Source organism: Podarcis pityusensis (genome assembly GCF_964106645.2).
Source record: "Podarcis pityusensis genome assembly, chromosome: 2".
Lineage (NCBI taxonomy): Eukaryota > Metazoa > Chordata > Lepidosauria > Squamata > Lacertidae > Podarcis > Podarcis pityusensis.
This window is the reverse complement of record NC_138029.1, coordinates 76,543,776-76,557,701: the sequence shown is the minus strand read 5'-3', so window position 1 is coordinate 76,557,701 and position 13,926 is coordinate 76,543,776. Positions and strand designations below refer to the sequence as shown.

General features: G+C 39.8%; 1 protein-coding gene across 1 annotated transcript in view; it reads left to right on the top strand.

Annotated features, from left to right (window-relative positions):
• Positions 1 to 13,926, top strand: part of NT5DC2 (5'-nucleotidase domain containing 2) — a 31,143-nt gene that overhangs the window by 11,017 nt on the left and 6,200 nt on the right. Inside the window, exons 5-11 of the mRNA XM_080995385.1 lie at positions 671 to 764; positions 5,550 to 5,678; positions 6,448 to 6,508; positions 6,692 to 6,794; positions 10,058 to 10,159; positions 10,976 to 11,057; positions 13,028 to 13,114. Of these exons, the coding sequence (XP_080851511.1) occupies positions 671 to 764; positions 5,550 to 5,678; positions 6,448 to 6,508; positions 6,692 to 6,794; positions 10,058 to 10,159; positions 10,976 to 11,057; positions 13,028 to 13,114 (658 nt within the window). The remainder of the gene's footprint in view (positions 1 to 670; positions 765 to 5,549; positions 5,679 to 6,447; positions 6,509 to 6,691; positions 6,795 to 10,057; positions 10,160 to 10,975; positions 11,058 to 13,027; positions 13,115 to 13,926) is intronic.

The window sequence follows — 13,926 nt, the reverse complement described above, 5'->3', positions numbered from 1 at the left end:
AAAAAGAAAAATACAACAAAAAACAAATAAAAAGGAAAAGGAAATAAAAAATGACAGTAAGGAGGATAAAATAAACTTCTGATTGTTCTCAAAAAAACTAAGTCTCATTTGTTATTTTTTACACAGTATCATATTATTATATTTTGTTTCCTTAATTTCCTTCAGAGAAATATTCTTTAGTTTGTTGTCTATACATTATATGAAGCTGTCCTGCATGATTCAGAAGCTACTTCAAAAGATGCTTGATAATATTCAGACACTACTGTTTTATGCAGTGAGTTGAATCATTGAAGGATCTTGGGTCAATGCTGAAGCACCTGAAATTTAACACTCCTCATAAAAGAATACAGTGAACCTTTAACATGGTGATAAAACCAAGAGGAGCTATGTTGGTTGATTTGCACTTCCAAAGCACATACCTATTATATAACTTTTTAAAAAATGTTGCACAGAATAACCAATCAGAAATGATTCTCAGTGAAGTGAACACAGCTGGCTACCAATTTATAAATGACCTGTGAAAAGTTTAATCTTTGCTTTCTTTGATTCTGGGGCAGCTGAAAGGCCCATGCTGTGATAGAAATAGACTTTCATTCCAGTCTGTCCTTTTTCTCCTTTCTGGCATTTATCTCACTTGAGGTTGACATCCCGTCTTTTAACTTGCTTATAGAGGGCTGAAACCAGTGCCTGATGAAGAGGTCATTGAAATGTATGGCGGGACCCAGCATATTCCATTATACCAGATGAGTGACTTTTACGGCAAGGTACCGTAAGCTTCGTTATTGACCATTTAATAAAATGGGGCTTTGGCTCTTCTTAATAACTGAGAAATCCAATATGCAGGAATTAAGTGAAAATGCCAGTGATTTCTTCCAAGTGTGAAAAGGCAGCACTTGCCAGTTTAAACATACTGTTTCTTCAGGAGCATATGAACAATTTGTCAGGGAGACAGTGAGTCTGGTTGACTTTTGTAAAATAATCTTAAATTTGTTGGCTGACTGGATGACTCCAGATATGACCACCTAGGGAGCACTTTAAGTATTATTACTAGCAATGCTGAATAATTATTCATATTTTTGCATAGTACTTATGCATCTGTTCATCTTTCTTGGGAGTGGTCATCTCTGGGGCTCTGCTGTTCCAATGAGTATTCCAGAAGTCTGGGTATCTGTCAGCATATTTATACAAAGCCCCAACAGCCATGGTGTTAATATGGAGATTAGATCTCTTGCATGTTTTTACAACCATTTCAACCCTTCACATCTAAGTTTGTTGTTGTTTTTCAACACTATTGCAATTTAGTAGCACTGCAGAGGACTAGATGAAGTTGTTCAATGGCCAGATAGGATCTGTAAGCTCCCAGATAGCCACCCCAACTCACTGTATAGTGTTCCTTTTCAAAGGACTTAACAGCAACTTATTAAAAGAAAATATTTTTCTCTAGACTTGTAATTTGACGCTCTGCATTTATTCAGAAATAGTGTTACTCTCGGAGACAGTTCAGACACTACGTCACTCTCTGAATCTCTGTGCACAGCTAAATCATGAGCAAATCTCAGGCTTGTGTACTCATTCCTCAAGGTCAGTGAGATAGTGCATTCAGATAAACATAGGCAAGTGTTGCCTTACTCTCCTTCTCGTCATTTTTTATGCATTAAGGTTCACAGATAAAGTAACATTTGAACAATTCCCTAGTTCCAATTTTTGAAATACATTGTCCTTCTCCCAATGGACAGGGAGACGTGCAATACACACCTTTAGAACAGAAGTAATACTTGTATGTAACACATTGGGTTGTACTCAGCAAATTCATCCAAGAAGGACTCCTCCTGTCTTCCCATGTCCCCCTCTCCACAGTTGATCCAGAAGGTTGGAAGGACCCCAGAACAAGATTTTGGGTAAAGGGGCTCAAGGGGTGTAGAGGAAGTTCCTTTGCGTAGGCAGAAGTTTTTCCATTAATGGGGTGACTTGGTTGGATACAATATGTTACATTTCAGTGGAGTCCAGAAGTAGTTTTGTGACAGTAAAACATTTGTGTACGCTCCTCAGCTGGATTCCTTCTCATTTGTAGAAGATTGTGAAATGCCAGAAACCTGTCTTTAAACAGCTGACTTCTGCTAATCTGAAGCCTTCCCTGGTGCAAGGCAGTGTGCTGAGGATGCATTGAATGGGAAAGAACATGCCCTCCTTGTTCTTCCAGTCTAACCAGACTCCCACCCTCTCAAATACTAGGATTCTGAAAGGATGAGGGAGATCTGACAACTGAGAGATGACTGGCAAGAAAGCCCTGATACATTTCAGGGTGGGTCGGTCTATATATTAGAGGATCAAAAATCCCTTTTCCTGACCTGAGCTGGACTAGTACCCTGTTCCTCACTTCATGAGAGTATGTAATCTCTCATGAATTTTGGGAGGGGGAATGTGTGCCTAAAGGGCATTACATTCATAGCCTACCCGTCGGTAGAGATGTGTAAGCTGTTGTTTGCTGCCAATTGATCTGCAGAACAGCTGCCTTTTCTAGAGAAGTTTTTCTGTTTCTGTGAGGTTCCTTCAACAGTGCAGTCATGTCTTCATGTTTCCTTGCCCTCATTGGGTACAGGTCTGTGGGAAAGGCCGGTAAATGGTGTGTGTATTCATCCATTAACAATTTCCTAAAGGTTGGTACAAATTATTCCTGCATACTAGGAATAATTCAGTTTTATTTCTATCTTCGTGGGAGCAGGGCCTAATATGTGTTTTACATGATCATACTGTACAATCAAAAGATGTACGGTATTCACCATCCTGTAAATTGTAATGTCATAAAAAAATAGCTGTGGAGATATGCTTTAATAGGAGCGATGTTCAGTGAAATCTTTAAAAGACAGAGAGCATAGTTGCAGTAGACAGATTTTTGGTGCTTTATATAGCTTTTTGCAAAACAAAAAAAACCAAAACCCATTACACACCATGGTTAAACATGACTTATTTGTCCTTCATGACAGCTCTGTGAGTTAGGAAAGTTTTGAGAGAGAATTGTTTGCTCAATGGTAGATTAACCATATCTAAAGCAAACACTGTTGTCTCATACACCATGGATGTATGATGTGATGACAAAAAAGGGAAATTCTGACCCATGAGGTTTTTTATAATTGCTTGAAGAAAGAACTAAATTACATTGATTTTTAAAAAGACCTTTTAACTATGCAGTACATTTTTTCTTCGCATTTGGATTGAGTAAGAAACAGCTATTCCTATGCAGTATTTGTCTGTTTTTAATCTAAAACCTTGTAGGTGGTGGTCTGCTGGCGGGGAGAATCCCTTCTGTTTTAACAAAGATCATTCTAGCTTCCTTGGCTTCTCCCAATACTTTTTTCTTTCCCTGACCTCTTCCTCCATTAAGATAATATGCAGTTACCTTATAGCAGATATTCCATGTTCTGCTATACTTTAAAGTAACCTCTAGGTCTGCAGTTCAGGCTCCCACTAGTGCAACTATTCATTGGCCTTTCTTATTTAAAATAATTATCTCCCCTCCTGGGGTCCTTTGAACACATTTAAGGCTGCTTATTACATTGTTTTAAGGGTTTCATCAAGAAATTAAAAGTATCTGATTAAAATATGGGAGCATTGGAGATGATACATGTATTAAAAAAACACAAGATATTGGTAGAATAATGTTAGCTTAGCAAGTCAGAAGCCTAAAAAGAAGGAAGGTAGGGCTTGAATGGTCTGATAACGTGGTATTGATTAGTTTATTGCTCTACTGTGTGCATTGACAGTGTACATAAGTCCCTTCCAACTGACAGACCAGAAATAATTTGTTGATGTCATTATAGTTGGAAGGTGATTTCTGTTGAATTAGGTCTTGACTAGTTAAGGTCATTATGGTGTAGCTGTTTTGCTCAATCAGCAATGATACCAGCCCCCTGGCCATATGGCAGTTAGTATCTGATTTCTGTTTAATAAAAGTGTTTCTTAGCATAATCTGTATTATAAAGCAGATTATTCCTTTAGTCAGATGAAAGGAAAGGTCATATTTCAATAATTTTCAGTTGTTAACAGACTGCCACATACGGCTTTAATTTGTAGTTCAGTCTTGGCTTTTTTCTTTTTTTTGTACTGTTCAGCTGCTAAAAGAGAACAGATTTTTGTCTGTGTCATTGCTGCCACTTCTAGAGACTCCCATTTCTTTAAAGACCTGAGAAATTGGGAACTACTTCTTGAAATAAACAAATCACCAGGTACAGTAGTATCCTACTATTTACTATACCCTTTTAGTGACCAGAAAATTTAGTGACTAGAATAGGAACTGGAGGTTCATGATAGCAGAGTTTGAGATCACTGATATTTTCTCATATCCTGCATGTCAGTGCAGTTCAATCTAGGGTACTTATATTTATTTTATTTTTATTTCATTTAGCTTGTTTTAATACAGCTAAATCCAAATGCTTCAAATAGACTTGGGCTGTATTGCCTCAAAAGATTGGGGAAAATACTTTTTTTTGTTCTATACAATAACACATACATTCCTGACCATTACTAATCTGTCCCCACAATGGTCCCATGCAAATCAAAAGCTAATCAATGATTTATCCCTCTATCTACTATGTTTTTTCCATGCCTCATAGCATGTGAATACCATGCAATAGGTTTATCCCCTTGCATCATGACAAAGATTTGCTGTACCTATGTGTGTGCAATCTCTCTATAAACCAAGCCTCTGTTCAGTTGCTATAGTGAAATGGTGAACACGTGAGTGCAGTCACCTTTCTATACAGAAGTGACTATATAAACTGATTATACAGTTAAAAATATATAGCAATCCAAACCCAATCCAATTTTGAATATAATTTGTAGATCAAAGGTTAATAGATCAGCGAAGTTCCTTTAAAGAGGTATATTAATACCAAGGAATGAATACATAATTATTTACAACGTTGCAGTTTTTAATAACGTGAATGATTTTGTTTCCTGAGTGGGATTTTTAATTAATTTACTTTGGTAAATTTGGTAATGTTATTTGTTTTTGTATTCCTTGGCCATATGAAGTTGCCGCTGAAGCAGTTTTTTCGTGTGTGCGTGTGTGTTATATCCCATCTTTTGAGACCATTAGGTGAGCGAAAGGCAGCCAAAGACAGCAGTAAAACAACCTCAACAACATAATAGTAGCTTAAAAAAGCAGACATCAGCAGATGGGTGTTTCTTTACGTCAGTCCCAAAGCTGATGGAAAAAGAGGGGGCTTGCTAATCTTTCACAAATCCTGAGAGAATTAGATGCATGCCAGTTAATTATCCATGTTCCCAGTGTTGTTTACCAGAGTCTCTAAAATCATCTCATACTTGCCTAGTTACAGTAAGTCTCTGACTCCTGTACATGCATGCCACGTTTGATTCATTGCTTTGGAGAGGAAAACCACAGCTGCCGATTCAAAAACTTCAGTAACTCTCTATTATTGCATTCGCAGAGGGTACGCTGTGTTCAGCTGAAATGTGAGACACTCCCACTTCCTATAGAAGTACATTATGTTAAACAGCAGTTTTTATATTGTGTTTCCTCTTTTGGACAGGGTCCATCAATTAAGCAGTTTATGGACATCTTCTCCCTTCCTGAAATGACTCTGCTTTCATCCGTGACTGACTATTTCATGACTCACAATATTGAGTATGACCAAGTTCATCTTTACAAGGATATAAGTGTGAGTACAGCTGTTTTAGGGAATAGGTGAAAACTCTGCCTTTGGCAGTCCCGTGTCTTATATGAGGATTGCGTTGTACAAGCATAATGTATCATTGTCAAATAGTAATAAATAAATAAAGGAGACAAAAAAAATCAAGCAACCATTAATTATTATTTTAATTAGCATGAAGTATAGAGAATATCTATATTGCATTTTCCAGAGGGGCAGCCATGTTATTCTGTTGCAGCGAAAGCACCAGTCTTGTGGTACCTTAAAGACTTAACATGTTTTATTGTGGCATATGCTTTGGTGGACTGGATTTCACTTCATCTTTAAGGTGTCATGACTCTGCTTTGTACATTGCTTCTGTCATTTGTCATCTTCAGTAATACTCCTAAGCTGCTTTTTTTCAACACCTATAGGAACCTGACCACACAAGCAGAATTCTGCTTATACATCTTTAGCATCACAGTTGCTTTGGACTATAAATTTAAATATACCCATGTATCAGTGACTTCAGTGGATTCATGGAAATTACTTATCATTTGGTTTCTCTGTGTTACACACACACACACACACACACACACACACACACAGAGCGCCTTCAAAGTCCACTGATACACAGACTGTGTTAGTGCTTTGGGTGCAGATTTCCTACATCATATGTCAAGTTCCTGACAGTTTTCTCTTTTGATGATTACTTTATAAAGCGGCATTTACATTGATGGTGCTGTATAATACAATACAAGGTTTAAGACTTATGCATAACTACTCGTTGCTGTTTTAGGATGCCATTAAAGATGTCCATGTGAAAGGAATGATGTACAAATGGATTGAAAAGGACATGGGTCAGTTAAGTTCTAAACTTTGATTAAGGTTTTTTTGAATAGTAAAGAACACTGTCTGGCATCTAATGGCTTTAGATTAATGGTTTTGAACCACCAAACTGAAATTTGCCTAAATGTTTTCTTATTTTTTGTCATAGTGTTGTGTACTTCTACATTATGCTTAGCTTAATCTGTTTCTTGCAGAAAAATATATTCTTCATGGAGATGAAACTTATGCTGTCCTAAATCGACTGGTTAACCATAACAAAAAACTATTTCTTATCACAAACAGTCCTTTTAGCTTTGTGTAAGTATCATCTCTTATGCATCTTGATGAAATGGTTGCTTATGTGCAAATGTTAAATGACAGTAGTAATTGTTCAGTGTAGACCATCTGGATAGCAGCTTTCTTATGTAAACATTTTTAATTGTGGGAAGATAAGATTTTATTATTGTTATAATAACATGAGGATCTATTTGTGTATTTGATTTGTTACCCTGCTTTCACCATCAGGTGATGGTGGCGTTCAGTTAACAACGTAATCATACCATTACAAACAAGTACAGCAAGTTTTAGCAAAGAATTGTACACGACTGTAAAACTGGAGAAACTGCATTGCTAGTTCTGTGGTTGCAAAGTTAAATTTGAGAAGTGATTGTAATCATTCCTAAGGGCACAGTTCTGTCCTGGTACATGCACAGGTCTGTTTCGTTGTCCCACCTTGGTATGCATAGGTGCATGTGGACTCAACTCTATGGTCTGTGTGCCTCTGATATTCCCAACTCACCCTCCCTGTTTGCCTGCTATGAGTGACTCATGCTATGGATCTGAATTACTGGAACAGCCCAAAGGAAAGGGCTGGCTGGGGATAGAGAAGGTAAATACAAGCATCCTGTTTTCTGTAATGTTCTGGTGGTGTGTGGTGCTTCCACACGTGCCAAAGTGAAAAGTAACTTGGCTCTGATTAGATCTCTGGATGCACCCCATCTTCATGCAGGATTGTGCAATAAAATAGAACATTGTATGCATTATAGGAAACCTAATGAACAGATGGTAATGGGCCAAAGCCTTCAGATTCTATAGTAAACTCCTTTTTAAGAAAATCAACTCTCCCATAATAGGTGTTTTTTGTAGACTTTGGTAATGGGACATGTTCTTCATCCATGCCTTCGCAGAACTGAAGGTGCTATTCTGTTGTTGTTGATCTAGGCTGGAAATGACTTGGAGCCATTTATCTCACGAATTAACTACCAAGTGCCTCTCTAAGAAACCTCCGCAGGAGCCCTCAAAATGCTGAAGCCTTCTTCACATGTAATATGGTGGCAAATGCATGTTTGCCGCTGCATGTGTTATGCAGCAAGTGACACCCGTCCTGGCTTCCTAGCCTAGTTCACAAATGGACTAGCCAGTATGAACCTTTTAGGCATGGTTGAGGTCTTGTCAAGCTGAACTCAGAAGCCATGGGGAACTTCAGGCAGGGAAGGATTGGAGAACACCGTATTTTTCGCTCTATAACACGCACCCGACCATAACACGCACGTAGTTTTTAGAGGAGGAAAATCCGTAGGCATGCCACCCGTAGGCATTCCCTCCATAACACGCACAGACATTTCCCCTTACTTTCTAGGAGGAAAAAAGTGAGTGTTATGGTGCAAAAATACGGTAATTTAATTCACAGGGCCTTAACAACTTGGGGACCACCTGATTCCTTAACTAGCCTGTCTGATCACCCAGGTCTTCAGGGGAGCTGCTGTTAGTTGACCCTTGTGGCTCTGACACATGGAGTGGAATTCAACATAGGGACAAGAAGACTTTTCTCCTGTGGTGCCCTCACACACTCCCTAAGTCTGTTCTGGGTTTTCCTCCAGGACATATTTGGGGGATGCAGGGCAGGGAAGAGGGAGAATACGGCCCATTGTGCTAGCAGACCTTGTTCTGGGCACACGACAACTTACCGTATTTTTCACACCATAGGACGCACCGGACAATAGGACGCACTTTGTTTTAGAGGGGGGAGAACAAGAAAAAAAAATTATCCCCCTCTCTGCCCAGCACCCCTTCAGCGAAGCGGCAGGAGGCGCTGTGCAGAGAGGGGGAGAACTTTCCCCCTCTTGTTTTCCCGCTCTAAAACAAGGTGCCGTTTAAGGTGCGTTCAGGCGGCTACCTTGGAAGCCTGGAGAGCGAGAGGGGTCGGTGTGCACTGACCCCTCTCGCTCTCCAGGCTTCAGGTTCCTTTCGACCTGCTCTTTGGGGCTGGCGGGGGGAAGCCCACCACCAGCCCCAAAGAGCAGTTCAGGGAGCAGCGGAAAGGCTCCTGCCATAGCCGTGCGTCACCTCTCCAGCCAGGAGAGGGTCGCGGGGCTATGGCTTCTTTAGCCCCGCGCACGCTCTCCCGGCTGGAGAGGTGACGGGCGGCTATGGCAAGAGCCTCAATAGCCGCGCGTCACCTCTCCAGCCGGGAGAGCGCGCGCGGGGTGCTTCTTTAGCCCCGCGCGCGCTCTCCCGGCTGGAGAGGTGACGCGGGGCTGTAGAGGCTCCTGCCATAGCCGCGCGTCACCTCCAGCCAGGAGAGGGTCGCGGGGCTATGGCGTCTTCGCTCCATAGGACGCACACACATTTTCCCTTCATTTTTGAAGGGAAAAAAGTGCGTCCTATAGAGCGAAAAATACGGTAGTTGAATTCTGCTCTTGGCTTGCATGCGCCAGAAGTTGTGTGCTCAGTATTGTGGGCCCAGTTCTCTGGAATGCCTTTGAGATCTGACAGGGGTCTACCCTGTCAAACTTGAGGTGCTTGGTGAACAGTTTTAAAAACATTTAAAGAAAACTTTACTGATTTTCATAGTTAATATTTTTCTCTTTTGTAACCTCATTGTACACTGCTACATAAATTGCTTAAATAAATAAATAAAGTTGCAGAACATGAAGAACAGTGTATGTATTGAAGATAGCCTAATGAACACATGTAAATGGACTGAAGCTTTCTTTCTTTTTGACTAATTCTAAAGCCTAGCACAGTACTGAGGACAAAACCCCAACCCTTTCCTGAGCATGGAGAAAGGCTCCCTTCTGGAATTGGTTTGCATTTTGGAGGTACCCAGAGTAGAAGTAAGAAGGCTTGGGGCAGTATCCAGTACATTTTTTTCCATTAATTCAAGGATTTGCACTTGCACAATGGAATTATGCCCTCCCAAAAACGTTCTAGACCGTTGGGAAGAACCACCAGAACAATTTTAGAGGGCACAGAGAAGGACAGCCAAGCAGAGTTTCATTGCACACAAAAAAATCCTTGCACTAATGACATTAATTTTATATTATTGCCTTGACTGCTTCTGGAATTCAGAGTAAAGGGAGGAAAAATCATTTTGTGGACCACATCTTTGTGTAGGTGAACAGTAAGCCCTAACAAAACTCAGCTCCTGCTGTGCTGTTAGGAAGGCAGGTTAGAATTTTTAAAAAAAGAAAAAATCTTGGCAGATAATCCATGTCTTTCATCAGATCAAAATGAAATCTTTCTCTAGAGTACCATACACTGGATTAAATGAAATAACCTTTCCCTGTTTTTGTCTGCAGTGATAAAGGAATGAAGCACATGGTTGGCAAGAACTGGCGAGACCTTTTCGACATGGTCATTGTGCAAGCAGATAAGCCAAATTTCTTCACTGATAGACGCAAGTATGTTTTGGGTTGGAGTATACCAGAACTATATGTTACATTTAACTTTGCAGCTGTTACACAAAATGGCAACTGCAGATTCGGTGCTTCTCTGCCCCACATCATTAGTTGATGATAAAGGGGGGCAGAGCCAGGAATGTGGAACATCCTGAAGTCAGGCTATGGGCAGGAATCCTGACTGGTGGGGTGAGGAAAGAGAGGAATTAAGTATGCAATTGCCATGTTTTGACAGCAGCTGTTCATTAGCAGTAGTGGGTTTCTTTTCAAGATGCCAAATTACTTGTTTGCATTTTCAAATTCTGGTGAGATCAACCCAAACAAGCTCCTTCTTCTAAAACTGCTTGTTTGTCAAATTGTACAGAAATGTATTATGTTAATTCCCTGCCTTTTGCAGAGTATTTGAAGTCTTTAATACTGTGTGTAATGCAAGCCATTGACGTCAAGCATCCATGTACAATAAGTCAAATAACTATTTTTAGGACACCTTTTCCTCTATCCCAGCTGCCATGTGTGTTGAAGTGGTTATATATATTGAGTCCCTAACATCCTAGAAAAAGAAAGCATGCAGTGGCTGTTTTTTCTCTTAAAACAGACCATACATTTTCATTATGCAAACTGTTGTGAATAAATGGGCCAATTTCTTTCCTCCTGCTGCTTTCATTAACAAACTTTTGAACAGTTCACATAATAAAACTAATGATGATTTAACACAAAGTGACTTAAGGAATCACTTCCCATTTGTCATCTTAATTCAAGTTTCCATAGCAAGATTCACTCGTTTGCAGGCCTGTAACAGCAGTTGTTTGACTTTTGTAGACCCTTCAGGAAAATGGATGAAAAAGGTTCACTTCACTGGGATAAAATAAGCAAACTGGAAAAGGGGAAAATTTACAAACAGGTAAGACTACTTAACAGTATCTTATCACTTCATGGCTTAGCTTAAGGATACTAGAACTTTTTTGAGTCACTTTGAAGTATGTGAGCAAGCATGAAATAGGTATTTGCTACTCTTCTTCAAAAGCTGTAATTTTATACTTTTTTCATAGCTTCTTTATTTCCATTTTCTTAGAATCTCCCATTCTTAGAACTGTGATGCAAATATGTCATAAGATAAAAGCTGAGGTGGATAATTACTCTTCTGAAGTCATAAACATATTTGTCCTGTTCTTTTGAAATGATTTCATCCCATTGTTTCTGAAGGAAAACAGTCGAGCAAGATTTTGTTTTCCTATTTTAATATGTAGACGAGGTTGTCTTGTTCTGCAGGTAGCCTAGGAGTTAGCAGGGTCTTGAAAAATCTTTTGAGGAAGGCTAGAAGATTATTGATCTGTAGAAGATATCACGAAAAATTGTTAGTAACCCACTTTATGTGATTCGCAGTTGAGCTCTCTAAAATTCAGAAATGGTTCTGAGGCAGTGCTGTGATCAAATCAGGCCTTCAGAATTATAATGTCAAAGTATTTCATTGCTGAGTCAATGATTTCGGACATAACAATATGGTGCCAATTGGACAATGGCTGTAGCATCATCCAAACAAACATAATATGGCTAAATATCTTCAGGATTTGTTAATAGAATGCTGTGTGGATGAGACTAGGAAGATGAGGAAGGCTCTGTATATTCATACCATATGTGACCTAATACATGGGTAAAAGTGTCCCAGTAGGGAAATCATTTTGACCCGCAGTTTCCTAGTTATGTTTTTCCCAGATGTCTTTATTACCAGACTCTTGTCTTAGAATCCGATATGTTAAAACCTTCCCAGCACAAACATTTGAATGGTTGTCATAGTTAGGGAGATGATTATTGGTGTGTGTGTATGTGGTTGACAACAAATTCCCTCTGAAATTAACACATTTCTCCATTCTTACTAGGCATGCCAATGTTGGGAAAGTTTCCTAAAGTTGGAATTGGGATGATCTTTTAAACAGCAAAAAATGTCATTCATTCATCCTGCGTGAATTTGAATGTGATGGGTTGGGATTGACGTCAGTGATGATGGAAGTCTAGTTCTGGTCATGCCAGGATTCATTAGGAAGCATGAGTAATAGTGGAGGGAACCCAGCAGCCTGTGTTTTGCTGCTAGGATATCTGAGGACAGATCTGCCTTGCAGCCCAGTCAAAACATACAGAAGTTGGGCCAGTGGGAGAAGCTTAGGAACAGATAATGGTCACTGCAAAAAAGTAAGTGTACCTTTATAAGGTAGCCTGTGTCCCACTTTGAGGGCCCTGGGAATAGCATATTGAAATTGGGCCTAGACTATCTTGAAATTAATGTTCAGCACATAGCAAATCACTAACATAAATCATGACTTAGCTATGCTTTAAAGCAGACCCATTTAAAGTAATGGGACCGAAATTAATCATTACTAACATCAGTCCCATTGCTTTCAGGATACAACCCCTTTTTGTTTGTAGTTTTTCAACTGTAGTATTGGAGTACCAGTGGATTGTCGTACAAAGCTACAGTGAGGCTAAATCAGATAAGAACTTAACTCACCGCACACTTAGGGATCAGTTAGTCTATAAATTTAGGAATGGTTCCTTGAATACAAACAACGTGCAAGATATGAATTTGTAGGAATGATGGGATTATAAATCTAGCGTTCCAAAGTCGCCATTTCCCCTAATTTGACAAAGTTCCCGTGAGAACTCCTTAAGCTTTTACCCATGGATGTTTTTTTTAATAAGCGGCTTATTCTGAACAAATATTTTCTCTTTGTTTCCTTGGCTCTGTAGAAAAATCAAAGTAGTGAGAGACTTATTTTTTTGACCTTTTCAAGACCGGCACACACTGTTTTTCTTTGCAAGAAGAAACCAGATATTTAAGTTTATTCTCACATTCTTTTGTTCATCTTATGTTTCAAGGGCAATCTGTTTGATTTTCTGCGGCTAACAGGCTGGCGTGGGTCCAAGGTCCTTTATTTTGGTGACCATTTGTACAGCGACCTTGCAGTAAGTACTCCAGTCCCACTTGGAATTTTATCTCGGTGCTACTTAGTGGCCTCTGCTTGCTACCAATATCCAAGGACAGCTTCGTTCTTCAGTATTGTTGCTCTGGGATATATTTGTGGAAGACACCCACACGATGGCTTTGATTCTTGTTCAGCATGATCAACTCCCATTGCATAGGTGGTTCCTTTTTAGCCAGTCCTGATTTGAAACCCATACCAGCATCAAGTTTATTGCAAAAGGTCAAATACTTTCTTCTTCTAGTCTGCCATTTTAAGGCACATTTCCAAACCACAGTCCATATATAACCATTTTTAAGAGTAACAGTTTAAAAAGTAACTGTTGGATCTCCCCCCCCCCGCCCCCGTGTCAACTCTGTCTACTATTTTTAACTTTATTTTTCTAAAGGCAACTTGCAAAATGAGGTTTCTCCTCCCACCACTTCTTCCCTTTCTGCTTGGCCAGGATCTGCCTTATACCTTGTGAACAGAGAGGCTATTTCCTTCTGGCAGCAACCCCTTGCACCTTGCAAGAACCATTCCAGAAAATTGGATGGGGGGGGGGATGCAGGGTGTTTCTGCTGGACAGATGCCCATTGCTATGCATGCTTAGTCAAAAATACTAGGGCCCACTGATGTCAGTAGAACCTGTTCTGTAATAACAATGCATAGGATTCTATCCTGCTATATCTCTTTACATGTACATCTGAAGAGCTCCCGCCTGCCAGCTGACATTGTGCGCTGGCTCAGTTACACTCAAGCTGATTTCCTTGTAGAGGCTGCTGTTAGGAAAAACTCTGCAGAGCTTTTATTGAA